At 41.2% G+C, this 26976-nt stretch overlaps 1 protein-coding gene across 3 annotated transcripts in view; it reads right to left on the bottom strand.

Moving 5' to 3' along the window:
* Positions 1-26976, bottom strand: part of PHLDB2 (pleckstrin homology like domain family B member 2) — a 110539-nt gene that overhangs the window by 48207 nt on the left and 35356 nt on the right. For 2 of the 3 annotated variants that reach the window (XM_042955110.1, XM_042955111.1), the window contains exons 3-6: positions 20209-20571; positions 14665-14808; positions 13502-13639; positions 943-1071 (exon numbers count right to left, since the gene is read on the bottom strand). In XM_042955110.1, coding sequence (XP_042811044.1) covers positions 943-1071; positions 13502-13639; positions 14665-14808; positions 20209-20571 — 774 coding nt within the window. The remainder of the gene's footprint in view (positions 1-942; positions 1072-13501; positions 13640-14664; positions 14809-20208; positions 20572-26976) is intronic. The other variant, XM_042955112.1, reaches the window with a different exon arrangement.

Raw genomic sequence — 26976 nt, 5'->3', positions numbered from 1 at the left:
CAATCTTAAACATTTTCAAGGGTGGCTCTCTTAGCGGATGTTTCAACTTGCCTACTCCCAAGAATGAAACGTGCCTTCTTTTCTAGTCACATGGAATCATAAATTGTTAGTCACTTCACACAAACTACTATTACGTGACTCCTTTCGAGACCTCAGACCGTTCATGACTGCTCCGCCAAGGTCAGAGTTTATTTGGGTCGCTGTTTATAGCAAATAACTCAGTTGATGAGAGACTCTGAAATATCAAGTGGTCTTGCTGGTGTTTGTGAAACTATCTACCCCAGGAGCCTCATTGCAGCGGATAACAGCGTGGTCACGGTGAGCACTGCCAACTTTAATGATCCGAGAATAAAGTCCAACTACAAAGCCCGTGCGGCACTGAGCTTTAAAAAATTATGAAGCTCGCCTGAGAAGACGTTGAAGGCATTGACCTGCAGGTTGGGCCTTGGCGTTTGCTGTGGTTGTGCTAATGAATTCAATGTCACTAAGAAGCAGAAAGAAAAAAACAACAACGAGTGATGATGGGAAGCAAGTCAGAAAATAGGATAATTTTTGGACCAAAGTATAAAATCATCCAAGGGCAAACAGTACTCATGATGTAGCAGAGAGTGCAGGGAAAGATGTCAGTCGATTGAAATGCTACAATCTTGGTGTCAGTTATATGTCAGGAATAGCTCTCTTTTGTTCTGGAGAATGACTCCAGGACTGTTTCTGCATTATAAATTAGTGAAGGATTCTGACAAGGAGTTGTTTAACTGATTAGCATGAAATAATATATATATATCGTCAGCATGCATATTTCTATTTAAAAAGTATCTAATGACTAGAACTTATGCAAATTTACGCTACGTGAAGTAGAAGTCATAGGTAAGTAGAACTTAATCGAAAAGACACCAAAAAACAAAAACAAAAAAACCTGACACATTCCTGTTTGCTACTGACCCTCTTCAGTTGTTGTTGTAATTGTTCCCTCATGGACTCAGGACAATTGTCCAGCTGGGTCTTCTGCTCGGAGTAAAGCTCCTGAAGCCTCTCTAGTTTTTCCCTTTCAGCATCAAGCTTTACCTTCTCCTGAAGTTCAGAAATCAGAAAATAGAAGAACAGAAATTACCTTCATACCCGAGGCAGGCGTTAGTGAATATTTCCCAAGGGTAACACAAACACACATACACACAAATGAGATACCCTATGAATATTGAAACGTACCTTGCTAGTGACTAAGATAAGGGGGTATAAGTGGAAGTAAAGACAAGGGGGTCCCATTTCTGCATTCTCAAAACATGGCCCACTTTTCTGAGTGTAGGCAATGACCCCCGCCTTTCCTTCCATTCCTCCTTCCTTCCACCATGTTACAGAGCGAAGGAAGCAACGGCGATGTTGGTCAACGGTCAACCAAGAACAAAAGAAATGCCAACCAAATTTATAAGACAGCCTTGCAAAGAGTCCCTTGGCAGCGAACCAGACAAAGGAAACCAGGCATTTACCTCAAGTACTGTCGTGCTCCAATGTACTCAAGACATTTGTTAAGCAAGCTTTGGAAATTATTGTAACTTTGTTCTCAGGTCGGAAGTCTGCCAGATGCACTAGCTGTCTCCCCGGTCATCTGAAATAAGTCTAGCTGTTTAGCAAACTTCAAAGCTTAAGCAATTAGAAAATCTGATTCTAAGAGGAGCACTGAATTCAAAGGCTGAGAGAGCAAGGGAGAAATCAAGCCTGACAAAACAGCAAGGGAAGGCGTATTGTGCAGTTCAGATACACCAACAACGTGTGACGTTTACTGTGGAGATGAAGACTTCTCTACACTGACTGACATAAGAAATACTTGAAACATGGATTATGGGGAAAAGGAAAGGAGAACACCGGGAATCAGAAAACAGAAGAGAAAGGAGGAGACAACACTCAGTCCTTCCCAGTCACACACTCCAAAGTGACTCTGGATGCAGGTCTACCAGACAAATCCTGTAATTCAGTGACTATCCAGCTTGACGTGTCACCTATTGAGTCGAGAAACAATACTTCGACCTGTGTAGTGCTGTGTAGTTGCTTCCCAACTCCTGTTCTCTTCATGAGGCTCTGAAGCCTTGAAAGCTAAATTTTACCTGGTGTAACTCTCTCAGCCTACACAGCCTACTTCATGAAGCACTACCGTGGCTTGACCCTCAGTACACGCAGTGACCACCACCTGACTCTCCTTAGTTCATTCTATGCACACTGGTGGCGGTGACACTGCCTTCTAAGCATTATCAGAGAAGGGTTTGTTTAAAAGATGAAGCTCCTGCAGTAGTCCTATAAAATAATACTTACTATAATGTCTTCATCCAAATGGCCACGATTTCCTGGGTAAACATATATTTAAATTCTTTACAAAAGAGGTTATGGTTTAAATCTAAAACTGTACGACACAAAAACCCATACCAGTTCACTTAGGTCTCCATTTTTGGCAGAAAACTTGAAAATGTCAAGGGCATTTTAGAAATGTATATTCAGGGGTGCCTGGGTGGCTCGGGCTTAGGTTAAGCGTCTGACTCTTGACTTTGGCTCAGGACACGATGTCACGGTTTGCGAGTTCAAGCCCCTCATCGGGCTCTGTGTGGACAGTGTGGAGCCTGCTTGGGATTCTGTCTCCCTCTATCTGCCCTTCCCTTGCCTGCTTTCTATCTCTCTCTCAAAATAAAAAAATAAAATAAAATAAATAAACAAAAAAAGAAATGTATATTTAGATTTAGAAGTACATTCTTTTTTCTCTCAAAATGATTAAATCCAGAAGTCATAAAACTGAGAATCCTATTTCCTATATCAATCTAAAAATGCCTCTGCAACTTTCAGAGACTATCCAGAAAGTTCTTCAGTCTTTAATGGCAACTGTGTCCACCGTGCACATGGACAGTGCAGAAGTTGGAGAGAGAATGGCATGGTTCACAGAATGAAGGATTATCATGTGTTCATTCACAGTAAAGTTCAAAACACTAGGGCCACTTAGATTCTTTCCTTAGTTTCAGAATGAATCATTTTTTTCCCCTTTAATACAACCAGCAATACAAAACACCTGTTGACTTTTGGATAAGAAAATGTATTATTTCTTCTGTGTATGGATCAAAGATTGCCCTATTTACACAGCAAAAGAATTTTATCCAATGGGCGCCTGAGTGGCTCAGTTGATTGAGCCTCCGACTTCAGCTCAGGTCATGATCTCACAGCTCCTGAGTTCGAGCCCGGCATCGGGCTCTGTGCTGACGGCTCGGAGCCTGGAGCCTGCTTCAGATTCTGTGTCTCCCTCTCTCTCTGCCCCTAACCCGCTCAGTCTGTCTCTGTCTCTCTCAAAAATACATAAACATTAAAAAAAAAGAATTTTATCCAAAAAAAGTTCTATTTCTAGATACTGTATCATTGGATTTTGCAGCAATTCTAGATCCAAGAAGAAAGCTAAAAAAAAAAAAAAGAAAAAAAGAAAAAAGAAAACTATCCAATCCAGTATGTGCAAAAGTGTAAATTTAAAGTTACATTTGCTAGAAAACATTGATACAATATTTGATTACATAGAAAGGCACTGGCCTGAAACATAGGTCTCAAATCCAAAGAAATAACCAAAGTATTCTTCTTTAAAAAAAATTTTTTTTTTTTGATGTTTATTTATTTTTGACAGAGACAGAGACAGAATGCGAGTGGGTTAGAGGCAGAGAGAGGAGACACAGAATCAGAAGCAGGCTCCAGGCTCCGAGCTATCAGCACAGAGCCTGACGCGGGGCTCGAAATCACGAACTGTGAGATCATGACCTGAGCCGAAGTCGGATGCTCAACCGACTGAGCCACCCAGGCGCCCCTAAAATTTTTTTTAATGTTTATTTATTTTTTAGCAAGAAGTAGAGTGTGAGTGGGGAGGGGGAGAGAGAGGGGGAGACACAGAATCTGAAGCAGGCTTCAGGCTCTGGGCTGTCAGCACAGAGCCCCAATTCGGAGCTCGAACTCACAAACCGTGAAATCATGACCTCAGCCGAAGTCAGATGCTTAACCGACTGAGCCACCCAGGCCCCCCCAAAGTATTCTTATCATGCTCTCAAGTTTTAAAATTATTTTTTTCAATTTTTTATTACTACTAATAAGCACAGATAACTAATAAAAAGTACCTTCTGTGTGCATAGTGCCTTCCTTCTGAGGTGCTGAAAATGCTTTGCAATCCCATACAAAGGGGCAGTTAGAAGAATTATGCAAGCGGGCACCATCAGAACCTTCCGCAGCTCCTCTGGTTTACCAATAATGCTGTGACCACTACTTGGGTCTCAGAGCGAAAGCTTAGTGGGGCCAAAGCTAGGGCAAAGGAAGGATGAAAGGTCTAGTGGCAGTTGGGGCCTGGCCATAAATCAGAGAGGACCACAGAGGTGATATCACTCCCGTGCCAGCCAGAAAGAAATTAATATTCCTATCTTCTATTTATTGTCCAGGAAGTTTCCAAGGGAAAATTGGCTCTAGGCAACTAGTTAATCAGAACTGAAAACCTCACCTTTTACAGTGAAGACAAATATATGGGCAAATTGATGGCATTCCAGGGTTCAGAGATTCTTGCTTTTGACATGTAAGGTATGAAAACTGGTGTTATTTCCTTTCCCCAGATTTAAACTGGCAAACTCACCTATTCTAATTACTATAGGCACAGCAAACACCAAATTGGCAGAAAGCATAACATTTTTTTTGGAGTCACGAATTTATTTTCAGGAAATAAATGTATTTGAGTGAATTGTAACAAATTTTAAATTAAATAAAATTTAAACTTTTAATGAATTTATTAAATTTTAATGAGTCCATTTAATAAATCTTAAGTAAATTTAACAGATATAACTTTGTTGAAAAAATAAGATTACAAGGAACTGGAACACTCCAGGAAAACCAGATGTACGAGGGTGCATTTACACGACCAAAACCAGAATGTGACTTCACTGGAGACATGGTTGCTTATGTTAGCACTGCTCTTGAGTTGACTTGTTTTCCTGTACTGGCAAAATGCAACTGGGTCACACATTCATTGCCAGATTCTGCCTTTTCTTTTTTTAATATTTAAGATGGATGTGCCTAAAAGGTAAATTATTCACAGCAAATTAAAGCAGAAGTCAGTATATAAAATCAGACTTACATTTGTTTCCATGGTGAATTGTTTATTGTTATTCACTCAGTAAATATTTAAGGGGACTGTAAGTAGAGAAAAGAGGGAGCCTGATCACTGTCCTCACAAAATATAGCCCAGTTGGCTTTATGGTTCTTAGCCCCAACTTTACATTAGAAAAACCTGGGTGGGTTTTTCAATATACTATTTTCCAGGTCTCCACTCAGTCAGACATCCAGGAGCAGAAGGCTAGGGAATGGGCATTTTTTTTTAAAGTTTATTTCATTTATGTACGCATGTATGCATGTATTTAGAGAGGGTGCGTAAGTGGGTGAGGGGCAGAGAGAGGGAGAATCCCAAGTAGGTTCCACACTGTCAGAGCAGAGCCTGATGCAGGGCTCAAACTCACGAACCATGAGATCATGATCTGAGCCAAGGTCAAGAGTAGGAGGCTTAACCGACCCAGCCACCCAGGCAACCTGGGAATGAGCATTTTAAAAATCCCTCCATGTTTTCTGATACACAGCCAGGCTGGAAACCACTGAATGAGCCAACTAAGATGATGTGAGAGGCACAGGCAATTGACAATCTGCTTTTTCTTTCTTCTTCTTTTTTTAAATGTTTATTTATTTTTGAGAGGGGGGGACAGAGAGAGGAGGATAGAGGATCCAAAGCAGGCTGTGTGCTGACAGTAGAGAGCCCAATGTGGGGCTTGAACGCAGGAACCATGAGATCATGACTTGAGGCAAAGTTAGATGCTTAACCGACTGAGCCACCCAGGTGGCCCAACAATTTGATTTTTCTAATGAAGACATGGGACATTAATACACAAGGCACCAATGACTGTTCTTAAAACATTTGACTTTAGCACCTTTACTTTATAGTGTAAAAGGCCCCTCTTAGAAGTAACACCGCAATTGTGTGATTTTTTACATTCAGATTAAATGTCTCAAGTAAACCAAAAGAACTGTGAGATTCCAATAACCATGGTGCATTCAGAGAGGGATGATGCATTTCAAGTTCAGAGGCAAAGTGGCCCTCTTCTAGTCATACAAACGATCAGGAATGTGTATGGGTTCACCCTAGATAGTTGGAACTTGTACACATGAATTACCAATAATTCTTAATGAACTGAATAATCCAAAGCTCATCATAGGACCACTTATTTTGCTGGACATGTGGTTAGAAGACAGTAACACAAGTTTTCTCTCTTTTAAGTTGTATTCTTGAAGGAACTGAAATTTAACTTGCTAGCTCTATTTGAATCTCAATATTACACAGAAAATTCTTGGATACCAAAGAAAAAATAATATTACCACATGTAAGTAATACTTGGTAAGCAGATGGTTCAAGATTACTCTAAAAAGATGCTTACTTTATTAGCTTGTAGGGCTGCCAGATAAAATAGAGGACACTCAGTTAAGTCTGAATTTCAGATAAAAAACAAATGATCTTTTAATGTAAGTATGTCTCAAATATTGCCTAGGGCATAATTACACCAAAAAATTATTTTCTGTTTATCTGAAATTCAAATGTACCTGAGCATCCTATACGTTTATATTTATATTTATGTTTATGTTTATATATAAATATCTATAAGATGGCATGTATTTATGATATACATATACATATACACATACATATATATAGGATATATATACACACACACATATATATAGGCGATATATATATTATATATTATATATATAATATATATAATTGCTGTTAAATCTGGCAACCTATTAGCTTAATAAAGATTTTATTAAGACTTAAGGCCCACCTTTCTAATTTCCAAACTGTTTAGCACAGAACTCAGCACATACTAAAGTATTTGAGTGTGTTTCATGCAACACTGGGTCAGATTTGGAGTTGTTACAGTGATGTGTTAAAATTCATAGTACCCAAGCCATCATTTCTAAGGGCAGTCAATCCAAAGTCCTTTCCATATACCCTGAGAACACCTTTCCTTCTAGTTCTTAAACCCTGTGGCTTGGTAGGTAGGCATTCTCACAGGTTCATAGATTAGGCAATTGTTTTAGGTCTAAAATCACTTATCTGAAATTCTTAAGGCCAGATGTGTTCCAGATTTATGAATATTCTGAATTTTACAGAGGTAACACAGTTCATATAAAGTCATTTCCAATAAGATCTGGGAACAGGCATTAAAAGGCATTTCCAGTAAGATCCGGGGACAGTACCTGCAATCAAACATGGTTCAATTTCTGCAGCTACTTACAAATATTCACACAAGTGTGAATATCAGTCAAAGTCAGGTTTTGCAACCAACTACCTTTTGGTGCCGATCTCACAAAATGACTTTTTTTTCCCTCCACAAAACTTTTCAGATTTTAGAATTGCAGAGAAAAGATTATGGACCTATGTCAACAAACGTTGGGAGCTGAGAACTCATTGTCTGCCTGCTTCTAAAGAGACACATCCTTATACTCCTTTCTTAAGATTTTTTTTCCCCCTCTGGTTTTGACATTTTAATTACACAATTGATGGATGTTTAGTATCAAAAAAACTGGAGAATTAGAACACTAGGGATTTATATAATCAAACAACTGCCAGAAAAAATAACCCTAATCTGGAATCCTGTTGATTTAATCCCCAAATCCCACGATATACTTCCACTTCCTCTAGCCAAGGAGCTGACTTTGAAATGTAAGAAAGAGGCACGGGAAGGGCTGGGTCCCTTCTGAACATGACTGTGACTTGGCAAACACTCTGTACTCAAGAGGCATTAACACTTTGCTGAGGAATTTGGGGCCAGGCTCTCTGTCTTCCCCTGGCTCTGAAGGAAGGATGGAGAGGAAGTAACAGGTACTTTGGCAAGATAATAATGGGGAATAAAATTTAACCATTTAAGATACAATGATATACGCTTATTGTAGAAAAATGAGTCAAATAACTTAAGATTTCATTGTGGAACATGGCGTATGGCATAGAGTGATTTAAGCTTCAACTCACACTTTTAAGCCTGTTTTGTTATGAAAATGTACAGGCCAGGAAAACAACAAAACACCATAATCTATCTGTGTGGGGACAGATCCTAAAATAAAGAATGGTTGAGCTTTATGATGAGCATCCGGGTAATGGAAAGATTCTTCAACAAGACTACGGACGCACAGCCCCTCCTTGACCATTTTACTGAACCTCAGTACAACTACGGAGTTTTGTATGCCAAAGGAGACAAAGAGAATAATCTTAGAGGAAATTGCAATTCCTCTATAATAAAGTAGAGGAAATTGGAAAACTATTTTTAGTTTTGGGTTCTTAATGTAGTCAGAAATAGGCAAAACCAGAAGGAAACCTACATAAAGAAATGCGTATGTCCACACCTGCTCAGCAGTCCCTTCCTTTGGCTTTGCTTAGAGGGGGAAAGTTGTGGGGGGGGGGGCAGGGAGAGTGGAAAGAAGGGAAGCCAGTCCACAACCAGGCCTTCGCCAGAACTGAGCTTCATGGTTCTGCTGGCTTCTCTGCTCTGTCACCAAGCTCATTAAACTGAATCGGTTCACTAGGGCAGAGATTAGTAATTGTCTCTCCTTTTACTCGCCCCAGAAAAACACTATGGCCTCTTTGCTTACCACTTCTTCAAATAAATATCCTCTCTGGACTTATGTTCTAGTCCGATACTTGTATTTGTGCAGGGTTTATCCGTGTTCCTAGAGACTCTATGTGTGATGTAGCTACTGTCTGAGGACATGACAGGCAGGTGGTATAGAGCCGCATGGAAATGGACGTCTTGATGGTCTTGACAGTGGAACCCATGAGGGCAGAGGGAAAGTGAGCTCAGGGAGCCTCTGCAAAAATGTTCAGTAAATATATAATTGAACACATGGTCTCTGTTTTATATTGTATATATAAATATGTCTACAGTTTATATTTTATATGGTAACATATAATGAATAGTAGTCATCTCTAACGTACAGGTTTCCCCCTGTACCTGAAAGTGGAACGCTCCTATGAAACCTTTCATAAAGCGTAAAGGGTGTAAAGCAAAGAAGCAATTACCACTAATTTATAGGGGGAAAGTTTTAAGCATTCCCAGACACCTCCCCCCCCCCCCCCCCCCAATAACCTCTGTTAGGTTTTTCTGATACCTTAGGACACATCTTCCCATTTAACTGACGCACGACATAAATGGTCAGGCGGTGGGGGCTTGATGCTAAGAGGCTGCTGTAGTTCCCGGGGAGGGCGCCTGGGGGCGCCACTCTGCTGCTTCCTGCGGGGTAAACGCTGAGTGCGGTACACACCTGAAGGCTGTTTTCACCTCCTGCCTTTTTTCATAAAAGCACAAATCCTCTTGCGGTTCCTTTGAGTTAGTGAAAACAGGTACTAATGGAGGTCTTGCACAAACGTGAAGTGGCATAACGTGAACTTTTGCAGCGAGTGATACCTGTACATTCATTTATACCAAATAGGTAAAACAGAATCACAGTCCCCAAAGCCGGTAAGAGACAATAGTAAAGACTGGCCTCGATCGCCAAGGAAACGATGTCGATAATTTCACACCAGTGTTTGAAATCTGAGGTGTTATTAAGCCTTCTTCCTATGGCCCCAGGCCTTGTCTCCAAAACACTAGGACCAGGCTCACAGGATGTGCCATCAACATCTGAAGCAGAGCTTGCCTGGCAGGGATATCTTTTCAGGTTTTGGTTTTCTCATTCCACAGTTTATGTCTGACAGCAGCAACAGGTGTATAGAAAAGGAAACGAGATCCAAAAGGGCAAAGGCCACTTCCTCCTTCTGTCTTACACTCGGTCTCCACTGGCAGCCTGACTAGAAATCCACTGGCATGTGCACATAAGCAGACCATCCCAGATGGCCTGAACTTGGCAGCACGTAGCTCTGGAGCAGGTGTTTGGCTCTGTGTTTCTGTTAAGGCCCAGCCTGGACTCACTGTTAGCAGGAGACGCAGGGACACTATTCCCAACGCATGCTGGGTGGTATTCTAACATCTCCCGTAAGCTGGGTAAACAGTGGCTAGCGGGGCCTTGCTCTATTTCACAGGCTAGAGAGGGAGATCAATACCTCACAAGCCCAAAGCAAATGTGAATCATGAAATGTGATTTGTAAAAGGACTAAAAGAACAACAGGGAGAACACACTCCGGACTGGAACAGCCTGAAAAGGCTTTTCTGAAAAGCTAACAATGAACCTAAGCCCTGAAGGACAGAACCGACAAGATATGGAATATGGGGCAGGGAATTCCAGGCATGGGAAACAGATCTGCAAGGAAACAGATCTGGCAGGAAGTGGGGGAGGATGGCTGTCTAAACAAATAGAAAGAAGGCCACTGTGCACATCATATGAAGGAGGGGAAAATGACAGAAAGGCACATGCCAGCTCAGGAATTAAGATTTATATAAAATATGCTGGAACACAAATCAGAATGATATGATCTAATATTTATTTATTTATTTATTTATTTATTTATTTATTTACTTATTTACTTATTTATTTATCTATCTAGAGCGAATGAGAGAGGGGCAGAGAGGGAGTGAAAGAATCCCAGGCAGGCTCCATGCTCACCATGGATCATGACCTGAGCTGAAATCAAGAGTCAGATGCTTACTTAACTGACTGAGCCACCCAGGTGCACCATGACCCAATTTCTGTATTTTTAAAGATCACTCTCACTGCTGTGAAGAGAAGGAACTAAAGGAAAGCAAATGGAATGTTAACTAAAGAAGAGATTCTGATGGTTTAGAAGAGAAGGCTGTTAGTGGAGATGCTGAGAGGTTGAAGTAATTGGGAACTCTTTCTGGAATCACTATAATGTGAGGGTGATGGAGAAAAAGAAGTGTCAAGATCTACCTCCAGGTTTCTATTTGGACCTAGAGGTGGCTCTATATGCCATCGCCCAGACTGGGAAAACTGGAGGAAGAAGAGGACTGGTGGAGGCCAGGGCGGGGGGGTGGGGAGGCAGGGGTGGGTGGGTGGCCGGGGAGGGATTTGGAAGACAAGGGGAAGGATCAAGAGTTCATTATGAGTGTTCACTTGGCAATAGCCGTGAAATTTCTGAGTGTAGATGTCGGGTAGGCTACTGGATAGGAGTCAGAAGTTCAGAAAAGGGTTGTAGGCTAAAGACATACACTCGACAGTCACCAGCATATACAGGTGATGGGAAGCCGTGGCTATAAAAGAATGTGAGGCTACAAGAGAAGAGGGTTCAGCTCAGAGACAAACACTCTAACAACTGGTTGTATAGAGGCAGAGGGACAAGCAAAGGGAACTCAGTTGGAAAAGTCAGAGACAATGAATAAGAGAAAGACAAGGAATACCACATGAGGGGGCACCCAGAGGCCAAGGGGTGGGGCGGGGAGGGGCCAGGGCAAGGACACAGGTTTGTCCCCTGTCTTGAATGCTGCTCAGGAAGTCTGATCACAAGAGGACTAAAAAGCATGCAGTGAGGTGGGTGGCACCTAGGGCTTTAGGAGTCTTAACAGGCACAAACCTGATGGAATAGTGGGGGCCTCACCCAACTGCATCTGGGGGAATGGTAAATCAGGAAGTGAGGAAGAGGGCTCACAATGGAGTGATAGGGTACAAGAACTGACCTTTAAGGCACTTATCTTTGAGGGGAAGAGGGAACCCTCCTTAGCTTGAAGGGATGGGATACATCTGGTTTCTCAGGGAAGTAGGTGGTGAGGTCATCTCAGCGGGAGGAAAATGGACCAGAGGTTTGAGTAGAGTAAAAGAATGAAATAGCCATGTCATAAAATGGTTTAAGTTTCTTTGAAAAACACAATAATGCTGCCAAGTGGTGCTGAGTCTCTATTTGACTTTGGTTGTCAAAAGTATGTATAACATCATCTCACCCGGTCTGTTTCCACTTCCCTCATCCTTCTCTGGAATCCCAAAGCCAGTTTCTGCCATTTTTCACATTGTGTGATGACAGACAATAATCCAACTTTCTAAGACTAATGAATCTCCCAACAGCTGCAAGGGCCAATCCCACACTTAAAGCCTCCACTGTCCCCTCTCCTATGCAGAGCGTCTGTCAGGCTTACCAACACAATAATAGGAAGGATGGAGGTGGCCTCCTTTCTTGTTTCTGCCCGTGTTCCTGGAGGTCTACTATGCCCTGAGGGCCACAGAATATGACACAACTTTCCCTGGGAAGTGGGGTTAAGCATTGACCCTACTTGCTTCACTTTTCTGTCTCATGCTAATGATGGAGACAAATAGAATTTGTGGGTCGTGCCATATGTGGGCTGCACAAAGATAAATAACCACATGCTACATGGATGGGGAAGGCAGAGAGGCTCATAGATAACAGGATACCCTATCCTATGTCCCATGAGTTTTCCAGTATGACATAAATAGTAAAATACTAATACGCACCCCAAACAAACACATCTACTGCTTCCCAGTGTTCCTTGCTGTATCAGGGCAGAATCTTTGAAAAGCATCATCCTCCTTAAGTGCAGATCTAGACAATTAATCCTTTGACTTGGTTTTGAGCTTTTAAAGACATACATACCACCTACCCAAATGGATTCTTTACTGTTTCAAAGCCTGGAGCTTGAAGGAACATACATAAAACTTAATGTGAAAAAGCTGTGTAGTTAATCTTGACAAGCAGGCAACCAAGAAATTGATGTGCAGCTTTTAGTCTGACATCAATTTCTGACAATATCACTTTGAGCTCATTCTCTGGCACCAAGATCAAATGCCCTTATTTATAGGTCTCAAACAAAGAAGAGCCTAAAAAAGGAAGCCGCATTCAGCAGAAATCCTTCCACATAGAAATCCTTGCCTACTAGAACTTGCTCAAACGGAATTTTTTGTCTTTTTCTCGGCTTAGTAAAGAAGATGGTGAGCAAGGAAAAAAGAAAAAAACGTGTTAAAGTTTGTTTGCTTTCTCTTTCCTAAATCGGAATTTCATTTTTTAATTTTAGGCTTAGTTTAGCCATCACTGACTCCAAATGTGGTAGGAGAGTAAGTAAACTATTTCCCGGAGAAAATAACAACCAGAAAAATGACAAAAAAAAAAAAAAAAAAGACAACCGTATTCAAATATGCTTAAGTCATCCCCTATAGGACACCAGTGGTTAAGAAGTTTAGTATACTAAAACCATTTTTCAAAAAAACACAGCACAATCAGAAGAGCGGCAAGGCTGTTGGAAAAAAGCAATTAAGTCACTCATCTCAAGTAGGAGAAGCTTTCCTATCAGCTCGAAAGTTTCATGGGCTCTACTCCCTTAGCACCTGCTGCTCAGTCCCTGACGGTTCTTTGGGAAGAACTTACCTCATCTTAAGACTTTCCTCTGGTACTACTGTCTGTAGGAGCATGACACACAAATCCAAAACCAAGGGAATTCATATGACATTTAAATCCAAACAAATAGAACCACCATGTTACTCATAAAGATTGCATTCAAATATACTTTTCTTTTACCTTGGTCTTTTCACCGACAATGTTCTTTTCCAGTTCGGCTATTTTCCGGTTTAGATGATCCAAAATCTCCTTCTCTTTCATAAGTTCAGTTGTTTCAGATTTCTGTTCTCCGTCCAAAAGAGCACATTCCATATCCAACTGGGGACACAAAACAAAGCTCAGAGGTGTTTCACTTTCAGAGAGATTCTCAACTGCCCACGTTAGAGATGCATTTTTAACGGCTACAAATTTCAAAAAGTACTATGTTATCAGCCGGACTTTGGTGCTATAGAGAACAGTTCCGAGAGTCCAGTTGAGATTCGGAATTCCTACGTAAGAAAGCTGGTGAGCCCACAATATATTCACTAAGAAATCTACCTATCATTTAATTTTTCTACTATAACCCCTCTTCTGCTTACTTCTCAATAATATTTTGCCGATTTGCTCAGATTCAGGCTCAAGCACGAACCATCTTGGGAGCAGCCGTGTCTTTCTTTGTCCACAGAGCATGGGAGGTGAAAATTACACCCAGTCAGCATGCAAGCAATGGATTCTTAGCAATGTCAGCAGGAGGGGCATCCAAGGGCTGTGTATAAGATGACAGGTGAGCAGTCCCCTTCTACTTATAGCTATCTGCATCATCTGTGAGTATAAACATGCTAGGCAGAATCATTTGTTCCTTCTTGCTCCATGGAGATACAGTAACAGACCATGTGTCTGTTTCCTCTCTGGTCTACAAAGCCCAGAAGCGAGGTCAAGGACTGATTCATACGCAAATCCCCCTGTGTACCAACATGATGTCCAACGCATAGTGAGCATATTCAGAAAATGTTTGTTGGATTTGAACTTGGAGACCTAAATATGTGGGACCTCAGCTGAGATCTGCATGTAGAAAGTCAGAAAACATACACTAGTTAAGACAAAATTGGTTATACCGAGAGTTCGTTAAAAATGGCTTCATATGTTTGTTTCATCTGACTTAAAAAAAAAGACAAGGAAAAAAGAAATATTTTAAAAAAGGTATTTTTACCCTATACAGGACTCACTGAAAAAAAAATGTTAACTCATGTTGATTTCTATGTATTCTGCTTCCAAAGCCTATGCCCTAATAGGCAGTAATATTTTTAAGCTGAAGGAAAGAGAGGAAAAAAGAGAAGGGTAAAAAGTCAAACCCTGGTTTATACCTCTCTGGAAGATTCATCCATCTGGTCATTTATATCTTTGATTTTTTGTTCAAGTTCCTCGAGGTTATTGAGAATTGCTATCCGGGTCTCTTCCATTGCTGCCAACTCCTGAATCCTTTGTTCTTCGTTTATACCCTCTGGGGTCTGCAATTAATCAACACAGAAAAGGGCTATTCACATTTCCACTCCAGAATTTCCCAATTTATAAACCAGTAGTAAGTCTAGTGTTTCACAGTCTCTGTGCCTCTTGGAATTCTAAAAGCATCCTTGTGATTGTTCAATTGGAATTGTGCATTTTCTCACAGATCCCCAGCAGTAAGGTTCTTAAGTTACCTCATACAAACCAACTTAAATTTACCAATTCATATCCTTTTAAAGCTGAAATAACTAAGAGATTTTACAGATGAGGAGGTTGTGGTCCATAGAAATTACAGTGACTGCTCTAAGGTTACAGAGGAAGTTTGGCATGGCCAAGAACTAGAACTAGAGCTAGACAAGACTTTTGACATCTTCCTCAGGGATCTCTTGAACAGGCTGCTACCCTCACGCCAAGCCCCATATTCTCTCCCGTCTCCAAGTGAGCACATCTCCTACAACGGTCTCTTCAATCTCCAGCCTCACTACTGCGTCCCACTACTAGGCTTATCTGCAGATGAGTATTCAGACTGATTTGTTTCTTTTCCAACACATGGTGGAAAAGTGAGGACACGATACACTTGGCCCATTTCACCGAAATGTTCCATGAAGTGAAAAACCATGACAATACAAGACCTCGTTACTTTAGTGACTCCCCAGATGACTAAAAACGACACACTTAATATCAAGTCATGTTTCACTTGTGCTCGCACACTACTTACTGTCTTTATCCTACACTACTTTCTTCACGTCTAATGTTTAAGACACTCCCTGGGCCGATGGGCTTTTATGACACAAAATAGCACACTGGTTATCATTTATAAAACCACTTCACAGAAAAACCTGTGTTCCCTTGGAAAGGAAAGTGAAAGTCAGGAAAGAAATTAAGTAAGAGAGGGCATACTTACACCCTATAGGTGTAACAGAGTTACAACAAATGCCCAGGAAATAAAGAAATGTTTTAGATCATACACATTTAGCCAAAATGGGACTGCCTATTGTTTTATGAAGAGAGTAGAGTGAATTGAAAATAGCCTCTTCTTTCAGGAATTTCCGATTAGTCACCCTAGATACCACCTGATAGAGATCAGTCTCTCTGTAGGTCAAGGGGTGTTGGGGGATTGGCACACTATTTACTTAATTTCTATCTCTCTTTGAAAAAGAAATTATTTCTTTTCATTAGTAAGTCAATCATCAAACAATTTCACAATTGCACAGTGAAAAGAGCAGCCTCCATAAGTAAATTATTGAAAATTACTCATAAATCGGTACAAAGAATATTCATACTAACCAAAGAGATCATTAACATTTGGTATGCCGTGCTAAGTTCATTTATTTAATGATCTTAAAAATAACTTTAGGAAGATCGCCATCATGTCATATTCTTTATTCATATTCTTTATTCTTTACCCTACTTCACTGCTCCTCACAGAGATTAAACAATTGAAATGCCACAGTATCTCCGGTTGATTCGCAGAGGTATGCGGACCTTCCAAGCTTTAACATTTAGCCCTTTAATGGCCAACTTCAATGCAGCATTTTACCAATTAAGAAAACAACTGCTGACCTTTTTTGATCACAGACAATGAATCTCATTGTCCTAATACTCAGGTGCCCGTTTTAGGGCGTGAGGGACGCCTGTAACAGTTAATGGCATTCCAAAATCACTGACGTGTAATCCTAGCAGGAAAGCCTCAAGAAGGCCAGTATCCTGTTGGGTCAACATTTCATATTATGTTTCAACCGCCAACAGGGTTTAAAAATATCTCTCTCACTTGGTGGAAGTAAAGCATTAGGAGAAAACAAAAACTGAACAATCTGCATAACTACAAACTTTCTAAGCAAGCAGTGGGTGAAGAAAGAGAACCGTGGCAATTATAAATGTCTAACTGAAAGTTTCTAAAAAATTTATCACCATCGGCATATTTGATAACAGACAACTTGAGAGGCTGTTTATAGCAATAAATGCTCTCTAGGAAACGGTTGTTCTTTTTGTTATTTATAAAAAAGCAATAGCTTCCAAAGGCATTCTAAAACTCTGAATGGTTTGTGATAGAATGGGATGAAAATATTGTTTACACATGTATGAACATCTCTAAATATCCCTTCTTTGAGGTAACCTGGCCTCCACAGAGAAAGGGGAGGGAGAGTAGGAACAAGACACTTTGTAGCTGCCTTCCCCCCTCCCCCCCAATCTCTTCTTAGAAACGTCTTGCAACCAGAGGAAGTTACAAGTGTGAGGGTTGTCCACTGTAGACAGAATGATTACTAAAAAGAGAAGAATGAAAAAGTTCTCGAGGAAAAATAACATTTTTTTCTCAAATAACTAAATGAGGTGATGGATGTTAGCTAAACTTGTGGTAATCATGTCACAATATGTGTCGGTCAGGTCATGATGCCATACACAGACGAACATGGTGCCGTGCGCCAATCCCATCTCAACGTGACAGGAAAAAAGGGAGAAAGAAGAGAGAGCTACTCTCAGCTTTCACCTCAGGGAGAGGAAGACAAGTTCACAAAAGCCAGTTAAAATTAGCCTATTTCTAAGGTCATCGGTATCTTTAAGTGTTAGGTAAAACAAGTTCCAGAATGGTAAATCTCAGGTTTCCTAAATATCATTAAAATCTTCATTTCCTTAAAGCAGCTTAGAGTGTTTTCACATTCTTCTCCACTCATCCTTAGATCGATTAATAACAAACACTGTCCTTTGCTAAGCCAGGAATTCAGCGAGCAGATGACTAAGAGAAAAGCGTCCAAAACAAATGGGCAGGACTTTTAAGAAAGCATTCTTCTGTCTGTTGTCTTGAAGTAACATATATCTGTCTCCAAAAAGTAATAAATGCAAACCTCCCTCCTTGGAACTCATCCCCCTCACTTGCTGCCTGTCTAAGCTGTTGCCTGTAACCAGAGGTGCCTTTGATATTTCCTGTCTCGAAAGGATGCACGGTCTTATATGTCTTGCCACAACGGAGGCTGCTGGAAGCTTCAGAGGCCTCCTTTTCCACAAAAGCATATTTGAGCAATTAAAAAAATCTGCCATGATCCGCCCATTTACACACCAGCAGCTTTCTTGTCACAGCCCTCTTCAGGAGGAAACCTGTCTCCCTAAAGATTGTCCTTAGAGAGAGACACACACAGCTTACTGTTTTAACAAAAATCTGGCAGCTGTCCATGATGGAAGAAATGGGAAAGGATTTTAAATGTAAAGGAAGCCACGGACTTCAAAGAAAACCCAGTGGTTGATGAAAACAGCTCAAGTCTTCAAACGGTGGGCCATTTACTTTGCCTGAACACAAACGACTTTTGATTTGCCCCCCAGATCCTAGTTTCTAACAGTTACAACATTCTGGCAATAGAGACAGATGTCCTATTCAGAACTGCTCTCCACTGAGAATGAGGAAGGTCAATGTGGTCATCAGGAGAAAGAAGGATTGCACATTTCCGAGTCCTAATGCAGATGAAGAAGGGACTCAGAAGGTAGATGTGGACTGCTAACTAGGAACACTGAAAAAGTCTTGTTGTGGCCAAAGACAAAACAAACACACCAATTCCCCCTGAACTATACTCCATGTGATAAACTACCTCCAGAATTAGGGATCATGATGACATCTTTCTCTTAACCAGTTTGTGTCCCTCTTATAACAAAATTTTAACTGATATGTCTTTTTTGTTTTTGATCTTTTGGCCATAATTGCCATGAATCTCAGAATTGAACTTAATGATCAGAGTTACTTAATAACCTAATCCTGTCTATTTAACTAAGTAAATTCTTGTGATTATGGTTTCTGTTTTTTCCTCCTTATTACCACTTTTTGTGTGTTTATTTTATTCCAATAAAATTTATATCTTATTACGGCTCTCTTATGACCTTTCTAGAAAAGACATAGGACAATTTTTAATTTCATTGAAAAAAGATTCCTAACTTATGTGAAAAAAGTAACACCAGAAGATTCTCCTTCAATTCCATTTAAGAAATCCTCAAATTCAGAAGACATTTTAAAATCAATATACAGCCAGGAGACTGAGTAATAATTATGACTAACTGTGAATCTTAAACTCTTATATATCTAAAAAATATCAGGAGTAAAGTCAAGGGGAAGACCACTCATGATAAGAGACTAATTTTCTTATAACTCTCACTACTTAGTAAAAACAAGACAATTTTTAAAAATGAGTGAAGAACGTGAAGAAGTGGGTCAAAATACAACTTAACGACTAAAATATGAAAAGATGCCCAACTTCATGCATAATTAAAGACAAGCAAATTAAACACCAATTAATCAGGCCAGTTGAAGAATTTTGATAATATACAGCCTTGGCAAGTGTATGAAGAGCAAGGGGTGCCCATAAACTGTTAGCGAAAGTGTCGCCTGGAAATACACAGTCTTTTCAGAGTATAATTTGGAATAATTGACTAACATGAATAATATGCAAACTCTTTCATCCATTAATTTCAATTTTAGTACGTGATCTTGCAGATACATTTGTACAGTGGTGCAAATATATATATAGACATATATATAGGTATATATATATATCTGTATAGATATATCTGTATAGATTATCTATCTACCTATCTATACATATATATATATATGTGTGTGTGTGTGTATATATATATATATATATATACACACACACACATACTAGAATATTTGCTGCATATAGGTTTTATTAATAAAAAAAGTAGAAAACAATTTAAATAGTATTTCCAGGGGTGCCTGGGTGGCTCAGTCGGTTAAGTGTCTGATTCTTGGTTTCGGCTCAGGTCATGATCTCTCAGTTTCATGGGTTAGAGCCTTGCATCAGGCTCCATGATGACAGCATGGAGCCTGCTTGGGATTCTTTCTCTCTCTCTCTCTCTCTCTCTGCCCCTCCCCCACTCGTGCTCTCTCTCAAATAAACTTAAAAAAAATAATAAAATAACTAGTATTTCCAAACAAGAGAATACTATTCAGCTGTTGAAAAGAATGAGGCAGAGCTGTGTGTACTGAAACACAAAGATGTGTAAGACATTTAGTGAGGAAAGAAAGACCAGAACGCTATGTGTGTGTATCTGTACATCTGTGCCTATAACATGGGGCTTTGTATATGCACAGAAATATTAAGAAGGCAGGTAAGATACTTTGTGTTTATCTCTCAGGTGTACAACTGGGAGAGGGCAGAGAAAAGAGAAACTTCCTTCTTCTTACTTTTCTGTACTGCTACATTTTTTACAGTGCAAATTTGTTACTTCACACTAAACACCCTAATTTGCTGCACATTGTTTAGCTAATTACCTCTTAAATGGAAGCTTCACTGAAAACATTTTGGAAAACAAGCACGGTAAAACCTCTAGTCTCTAGGCCAATGCAGATGCAGAGAGCCCCAGGCCCTAAATCCTGGTCTTTCTTGCTCTGTAGCCTTTACCTTCGGTAGGATACTAAGATAAGCGGACTCGTTGGAAGGTTTCAGGAAGGCAGACGTGAGGTCCCTGAGCAGGTCCTCATTCCTGATGCTCCTGGGGGAAAGGAAGCTGGCGCTGCTCTGACCAACGCCCCCGAAGACCGCCAAGTCCGTCTCTTGGAGAGAGCCTTTCTGGTGGCACCTGTATCTGGTTTCAGGGCTCATCACGGCTTCTTCAAACACAGACTCCTCATCAGAGAGCTGCAGCTTCTCGAGCTCCTTATTGATTTTCTGCACATCTGCCACGGTGGTGCCAGTGGACAAGCGACTGTCGGGCTTTGTGTATTCAGCACAGAGACTGAGGATCGTCTCCAGACGCTGTCTCTCCTAGAACACAGAAGACGGGAAGGTCAGTGAGTGTGTGAGAATGCAGACAATCACAAATAAAAAGACTGAAGAGGCTGGGACCACTGGCAATTTCATCCCACAGGTAAATCCATTTTTAAGTTTACTTATGTACTTATTTACTCACATAGAGAGAGCATGTGCACAAGAGGAAGAGAGAGGAGAGAGAGAGAGAGAGAGAGAGAGAGAATCCCACACCGGCTGCGCACTGTCAGCCTAGATCCCAATGCAGGGCTCGAACTCAGGAATGGCGAGATCATGACTTGAACCAAAATTAAGAGTCGGCCGCCCACCCGAGCCACCCAGGTGCCCCTCAATCTCCTTTTCAAAAAGTCTCCACCCTCCTCCCATTTCTATCTCTCTGCCTCTAAATATTAGCCAACTTAACACTTGCACTTAAAATTAATTCTCTAACATCCTAGACAAATAGATGCACAAAAAGATGAATACTACTTAGAGGATCTTTCAATTTAAAATATAATTTTTTTTTGAAATTTTTTCAATATTTTTTTCTTGACATGCTTCAAATTTTTCAATACTTTTCTTACGTCTTCTCACAAGATAAAGGTCTTTTCCACCATTTTCTCACATGAGTAATTAAAATTATAAAGAAGTAGAGGGACACCTGGGTGGCTCAGTTGGTTAAGCATCTAACTCTTGATTTCAGCTCAGGTCATGATCTCATGGTTCGTGGGTTCAAGCCCCACATAGGGCTCTGTCAGTGCAGAGTCTGCTTGGGATTCCCTCTCCCCCCGCCCCGTTCCTCCCCCACTTGTGCTCTCTCTCTCTCAAAATAAATTAATAAACACAAAATAAAAATCAAGAAAAAATAAAATTATAAAGAAGTAGAAATATTGCATAAAAATGAAAAACTTTTCATGTCAAGTCCAGACAGAAAGACATCAAGGTATTTCAGATTCTGATACCATTACATCTTTGGTTCAGTTAACTGAAAAATAAAATGATAGTTCACTTGCTTACAAAAATCAATATAAGGGGTGTCTGGCTCAGTCGGTTAAGCATGTGACTCTTGGTTTTGGCTCAGGTCATGATCTCATGGTTCGTGGGTTCAAGTCCTGCATTGGGCTCCACACTGACAAGTCAGCCCGCTTTGGGATTCTCTCTCTCTCTCTCTCTCTCTCTCTCTTGCTCTTGCTCTGTCCCTCCCTGCACATACTCTCTCTTTCTCAAAATAAATAAATAAACTTAAAAAAATCAATATACAGGACATTAATATCTATAACAATACCACTACTGACCCTTCACCAAGTTTCCCATGCAAAACAAGTAGATATTGATGTTTTTGACTTTAAGCAAATTCACTTATACGTTTGTGAGGCATAGGATATAATTTATGAGATGCTTATCATAAGCCTGGATAGCACTCTTTGGGGTGGGGAACCTCAACATCTTTGCCTCCCACAATAATTCCAAGGCCAAAGTGAAAAAAAAAATGATAAAATAACAACAACAACAAAAAACCCTGTTGTGGTTATATGTATCACATTGAAAACAGAATTCGGAAGCCTCCCATAGATAAACATTTTCCAAACTGGTTATCAGTAACAAAATAGAACACTTTTAAGTAACACTGGGCTGCTATTTTCACTTTCTAATGGCAGCTAATTTATAAAGACAAAATTCTGGCAGTCAGCTCTTTACTAGTTGAAGGACCATCTAATTGAAAAGTTAAATTGGAACAGAACAACGTTATTCCCTGGTTTCCATTAAAATACATGAATTAAGTGACAAGACAGAAAAATTTAAGTCGTATCTGGCTTTTATCCGTCTTCTAAAAAGTATGCCCCCCCCCCCCAGCCCCCGCAAATACAATAGCTTGATCAAAAGGACAATTAAACTGGCTCCTCTAAGCCCCCACCTCCCTTTCACTGACTGAACTTCTGGTCTCCAGCTGCAGCTCTGTCCTCATGGCCTCGTCCCACGGAAGGTACTCATAGCCGCACAACCTCTTCCCACGCGCTCCTGCATCCTGCCCATCCAGGAGCCCGGTGTTTATTTATCTCTGCAGCTGCCACCGGCTGCCAAGCCCTACCCACCTCAGCTTTATGGGGGGGGGGGGGCACAGCCCTCATTGCCTTATTTGAAACTCCTTCAACAATCGAGAAACGTTTACATGGGAATTTGCAAAAAACAACGTTCTAGGGCATAGGTCAAGAGAGGGACAGGAACGAGGTGTTATATTTTAACCCTTCTCAACAGCATCTGCGTTAGAAGCTACTGCTCATCTCCAAAGAAAAGTTCTTCTTTCTGCCATTTGGGGGACTTAAGTTGAAGCATCTAAACTCAGTCTTTACTGACCTTTACAGATCACAGTGTGTGTACATTAGCCTGGACATTACTTACATGTGGGATTATCTGAAAGTCGTCAATTCCCATTTACCGGGGCTTCGGCGAACAGCGTGGTCTTCAAAAGCACGAAGGGTATTTCTGCCTAGCCTGTCAGACACGGCAAAATTCCTCCCACATCTCCTTCCCAAAATAGTTGCTTTTGCTGCCAGTGCTATTGCTTAATTCCACGGGGAATAAATGATCCCAGCCTTAAGATGAATGCTATTTCAGACAGTGAAATGCAGTATTCAAAGGCCTGTGCACAGGAAGTGTGGTCTACTGGTATGTGCTTCTCTCTATTCTTATCACCCCGTTCACAGCCAATCTGTCCAGGCTTGAGTCACACACACATGCGGTCCTGCTGCCCGTGAGTCTAAAAGAAATCCAGGCTGTGCTGAGACACACTGGCCCCATGAAAGCTGCACCGAAGAAAAATAAACTGATGTCGAGAAGTGCGTCAGAAGAGAGTCTGCGAGGCATTTCGGAAAGCACTATATGAAGCCTTTTAAGGAAAACCCTGTACAGAATGTACGCTCATAAAATAATTCTCCCCTGAGCCCTCTTCACTCTGGAGTCTTGCTGCTTCCCACCCATCACACCAATATTCTCCATTCTGGGGGACCTAAAACCAGGGTGCCCATTCCAGACCAGGACACTTTGGAGACCCAAACAGGGCACTGTTAAGAATTATGCTGGAACGTCAAGTACCACCAGGGACTGGCAATGAGATGAGTGGCCCCCTACCTAAAACTCCATTTCATCTGGCGCTTCACCTGGCCACCTGCCAAGTTGGGAGGGCCACCCTCTTGAAGATGTCCAGTTCCTGCCCACGTCTCCCAATCAGCATTCTGCTGTGCATTCTTCTGAGAAGCCGTTTGTGCACGGCCTATGCATCTGATTGGCACAAAACATTGGTGTTATGGGCTTGGAAAGTAGGTCATTTGAATCAAATTATTTTAAATACATTTTTTTTTGATCTCCCTCACTATTTTCCTTGCCTCCTCTCCATATACTGCATATATTACAGAACGCTTGGAATGGGGGCACAGGATCTTAAAATATATACCTGAAGAAAACGGTGTGCAATTCTTTCCCTCGGCAATTAGAAAAAAAAAAAAAGTGGCAGACTGAATGTGTTTTGACCTCAGAGCTTTCTTTCTTTGTCAGAGGAATGTGTCTAGCAATGCCTCACTGCAGTTCACAGCCCTCCATCAGGGACCTCGTCCATCTGCCAACCCCATCCATCTCCTGGTAACCAACAGCAGCCAGTCTAGGCCACAGGACTGTAAGTGTAATGCACAAACAAACCGTGCAAAAAACCAGTTGCTGATACCCAAGCACAGCTGAAATCTTTACTAAACTCCTTCCGTTATAGGTAACTATGTCGGGTCACTTGTTATATAAAAGAAAGGGTCAACTTTTAGTGGTTAGAAATAATTTAATTGAAAGAAGGTATTTTTTCTTAAGAGGACCTACTATAACTGCTATGTATGGGCCATACTTCTCTCTCCTGTTAGCCCTAGAGATTCAATAAAGACCTATGAAGTTACTCTCTGGCCATTAATGTGGATACACACATGGAAAGAGACAGCAAGTCTACCTTTACATCCTTAGCAAAAGGCACAAATCGTCAATTAAAGCAAAGGGTGGTAAAGGAGCTTTACAAAAAACCAATAGATTCACATATAAGGAAGTAGTAGACAAAAATTCCAGGAAGACAAATTTGAGTTGAGTCCTTGGGATAAATATGAGCCTGTGTGAGGTGTTGGACAGTGGCATGGGCCGGGCATTTCTTTCTTTCTTTCTTTAATGTTTATTTATTTACTTTGAGAGAAAGAGAGCACACACACAAGTAGGGGAGGGCAGGCAGAGAGGAAGAGAGAGAATCCCAAGCAGGCTCCATGCTGTCAGCACAGAGCCCAACGAGGAGCTCAATCCCACGAACTGTGAGATCATGACCTGAGCTGAAACCAAGAGTCGGATGCTCAACCGACTGAGCCACCCAGGTAACTTGGGATGGGCATTTCTATAAAGGAACCATATGCGCAAAGGCATAGAGCATGGAATAACACAGTATGCTCAGGGATTAGCAACTATTCTGCGGCTAGAGAGACGGGATTCTTTGGAGAAAGAAGGACGAAGTACACGCAGGGAACTGGGTCAACTTTCTCTTTGTATCAGGACTTAGCAAATACCAACAACCCTAAATGAAACACCAGCAAGGGTCAGTGGCCCTGGCCTAAAAGTGGATGGCAGAATGAGATGGAGCTGACCACAAGTAAGCAGAATTTCCAGGATTCCATGAACACATTCTGATGTCTCACTTAGGCGGGACAATCGGGAGGTAAAAAACAGAAGCAATGGCTAAAAGTCTTTTATGTGAGTCTATTGGTTTTTAGAGATAAATCCCTTGGGGTAGTACCTGGGGCAATTATGATCAATTCTCATCTTTTTGGACACAGGGTAAAATGGCTTTTCAATTCCCCACCCCTACACCACATATGATCACCAAACTTGCATTGGCCAACGAAGTGTGAGAAGCAACGTGTGTCACTTCTGCCTGGACAGCCAGTGCATGATTCATTACATGTCTTGCTATGCCATGGCAGAGTGGCACTACAGATGGTGCTGGCTCCATGAACTTGGACCCTGAGCCAGGAAATGTGGAGCAGAGACCTCATTCAACCCATGCTGGCCATGGAGAGTGAAGGAGAAACAGATCCATGTTGTTTTAAGCCTGAGAGAGATTTTTTTCTTTCGTTTTCTCCACAGAAGCCCATTATGACTGATAAGCCTTGCTTAATTTCAAGCAGGTAATGGGCCCAAAAGTTAGAGATGAGAGCCTCAGGGATCCTACTAAAGTCAGCTCATTTATTTTCTGTGTCATTTAGAATGGGCCTGGCCCAGAGAGGGCTCAGGCCTTTGCTGTTGGCTTCTGGAAGGTACTCTATGTCATACCTGATAGGATTGTCTTTGTTTAGCATCAGGTTGGACACTCCTGATAATCGCTCTCAGGGTGAGGGCTGGCCACTCCAGAAAGACAACCATGTGAGTTTTTTTTGGGGGGGCTGGGAGGCATGTGATATCAGTCAACCTGGAGATAAGATTAACCAAGTGGACAACCCACCAATCGGTCATGCCTACATGATGAAGTCCTAATAAAAATCCTGGGCACTGAAGCTCAGGAAGGTTTCCCTGGCTGCCAATTCTCCATGCGTACTGTCACGCACCAATGCAGGTAGACTAATACTCCCAGTTCCACAGGGAGAGGGCAGTAGAAGTTTCGCATTTGGAACCTCCTGACTCTGCATCTCTTCCCTGGCTGATCCTTTATCGTAGATAAAGAAAATAAATAAATGATAATCCTGTAATAAGTGATAATCCTGACTTTAATAGCTTTCAGTGGGTTCTGTGAGACCTTCTAGTGAGTTAATGAACCTGTCGGTGGTTTCTGGGAGTCTCTCAGTTTGTGCTTGGTGTCAGAAGAGAGGGCAGTCTTATGCGGAGACAAGCGTCCTTTAACCTCGTAACTTGCCTTCACATTTCCAGAATATTGCCTTGGTATTATTATTATTAAAAAAACATTTTTTTTTTTGTTAGAGAGAGAGAATGCACAAGTGTGGGAGAGGGGCAGGGAGGAGAGAGAGAGAGAGAGAGAGAGAGAGAGAGAGAGAGAGAGAGAGAATCTTAAGTAGTCTCCATGCTCAGCATGGAGCCCAACACTGGGTTTGATTCCACGACCCTGGAATCACGACCGGAGCTGAAATCAAGAGTCGGACGCTCAACTGACTGAGCCCCCGGGGAGCCCTGCCTTAGTAGTATTTTTATCAGTTTAGGACAACTGATCTGATAAAGAAATTGTATATACAAGTGAGGAGTTTTCATTTTTGTGGTTTTACAAATTATCTTTATAAAAGTCAGTTTAATGTCTAGTTAAGAACATTTTATATTACGGTCTACCTGGGAAGTCTACCTTCAGGCTTGTGGTCAGGGAAGCGCTTTATTCTGCCATCCATCATTTAAAAAGCATGTACGTGT

The sequence above is a fragment of the Panthera leo genome, chromosome C2 (genome assembly GCF_018350215.1).
Source record: "Panthera leo isolate Ple1 chromosome C2, P.leo_Ple1_pat1.1, whole genome shotgun sequence".
NCBI lineage: Eukaryota > Metazoa > Chordata > Mammalia > Carnivora > Felidae > Panthera > Panthera leo.
Note: the sequence above shows the minus strand (reverse complement) of the source record. Positions and strands in the feature narration are given on the sequence as shown.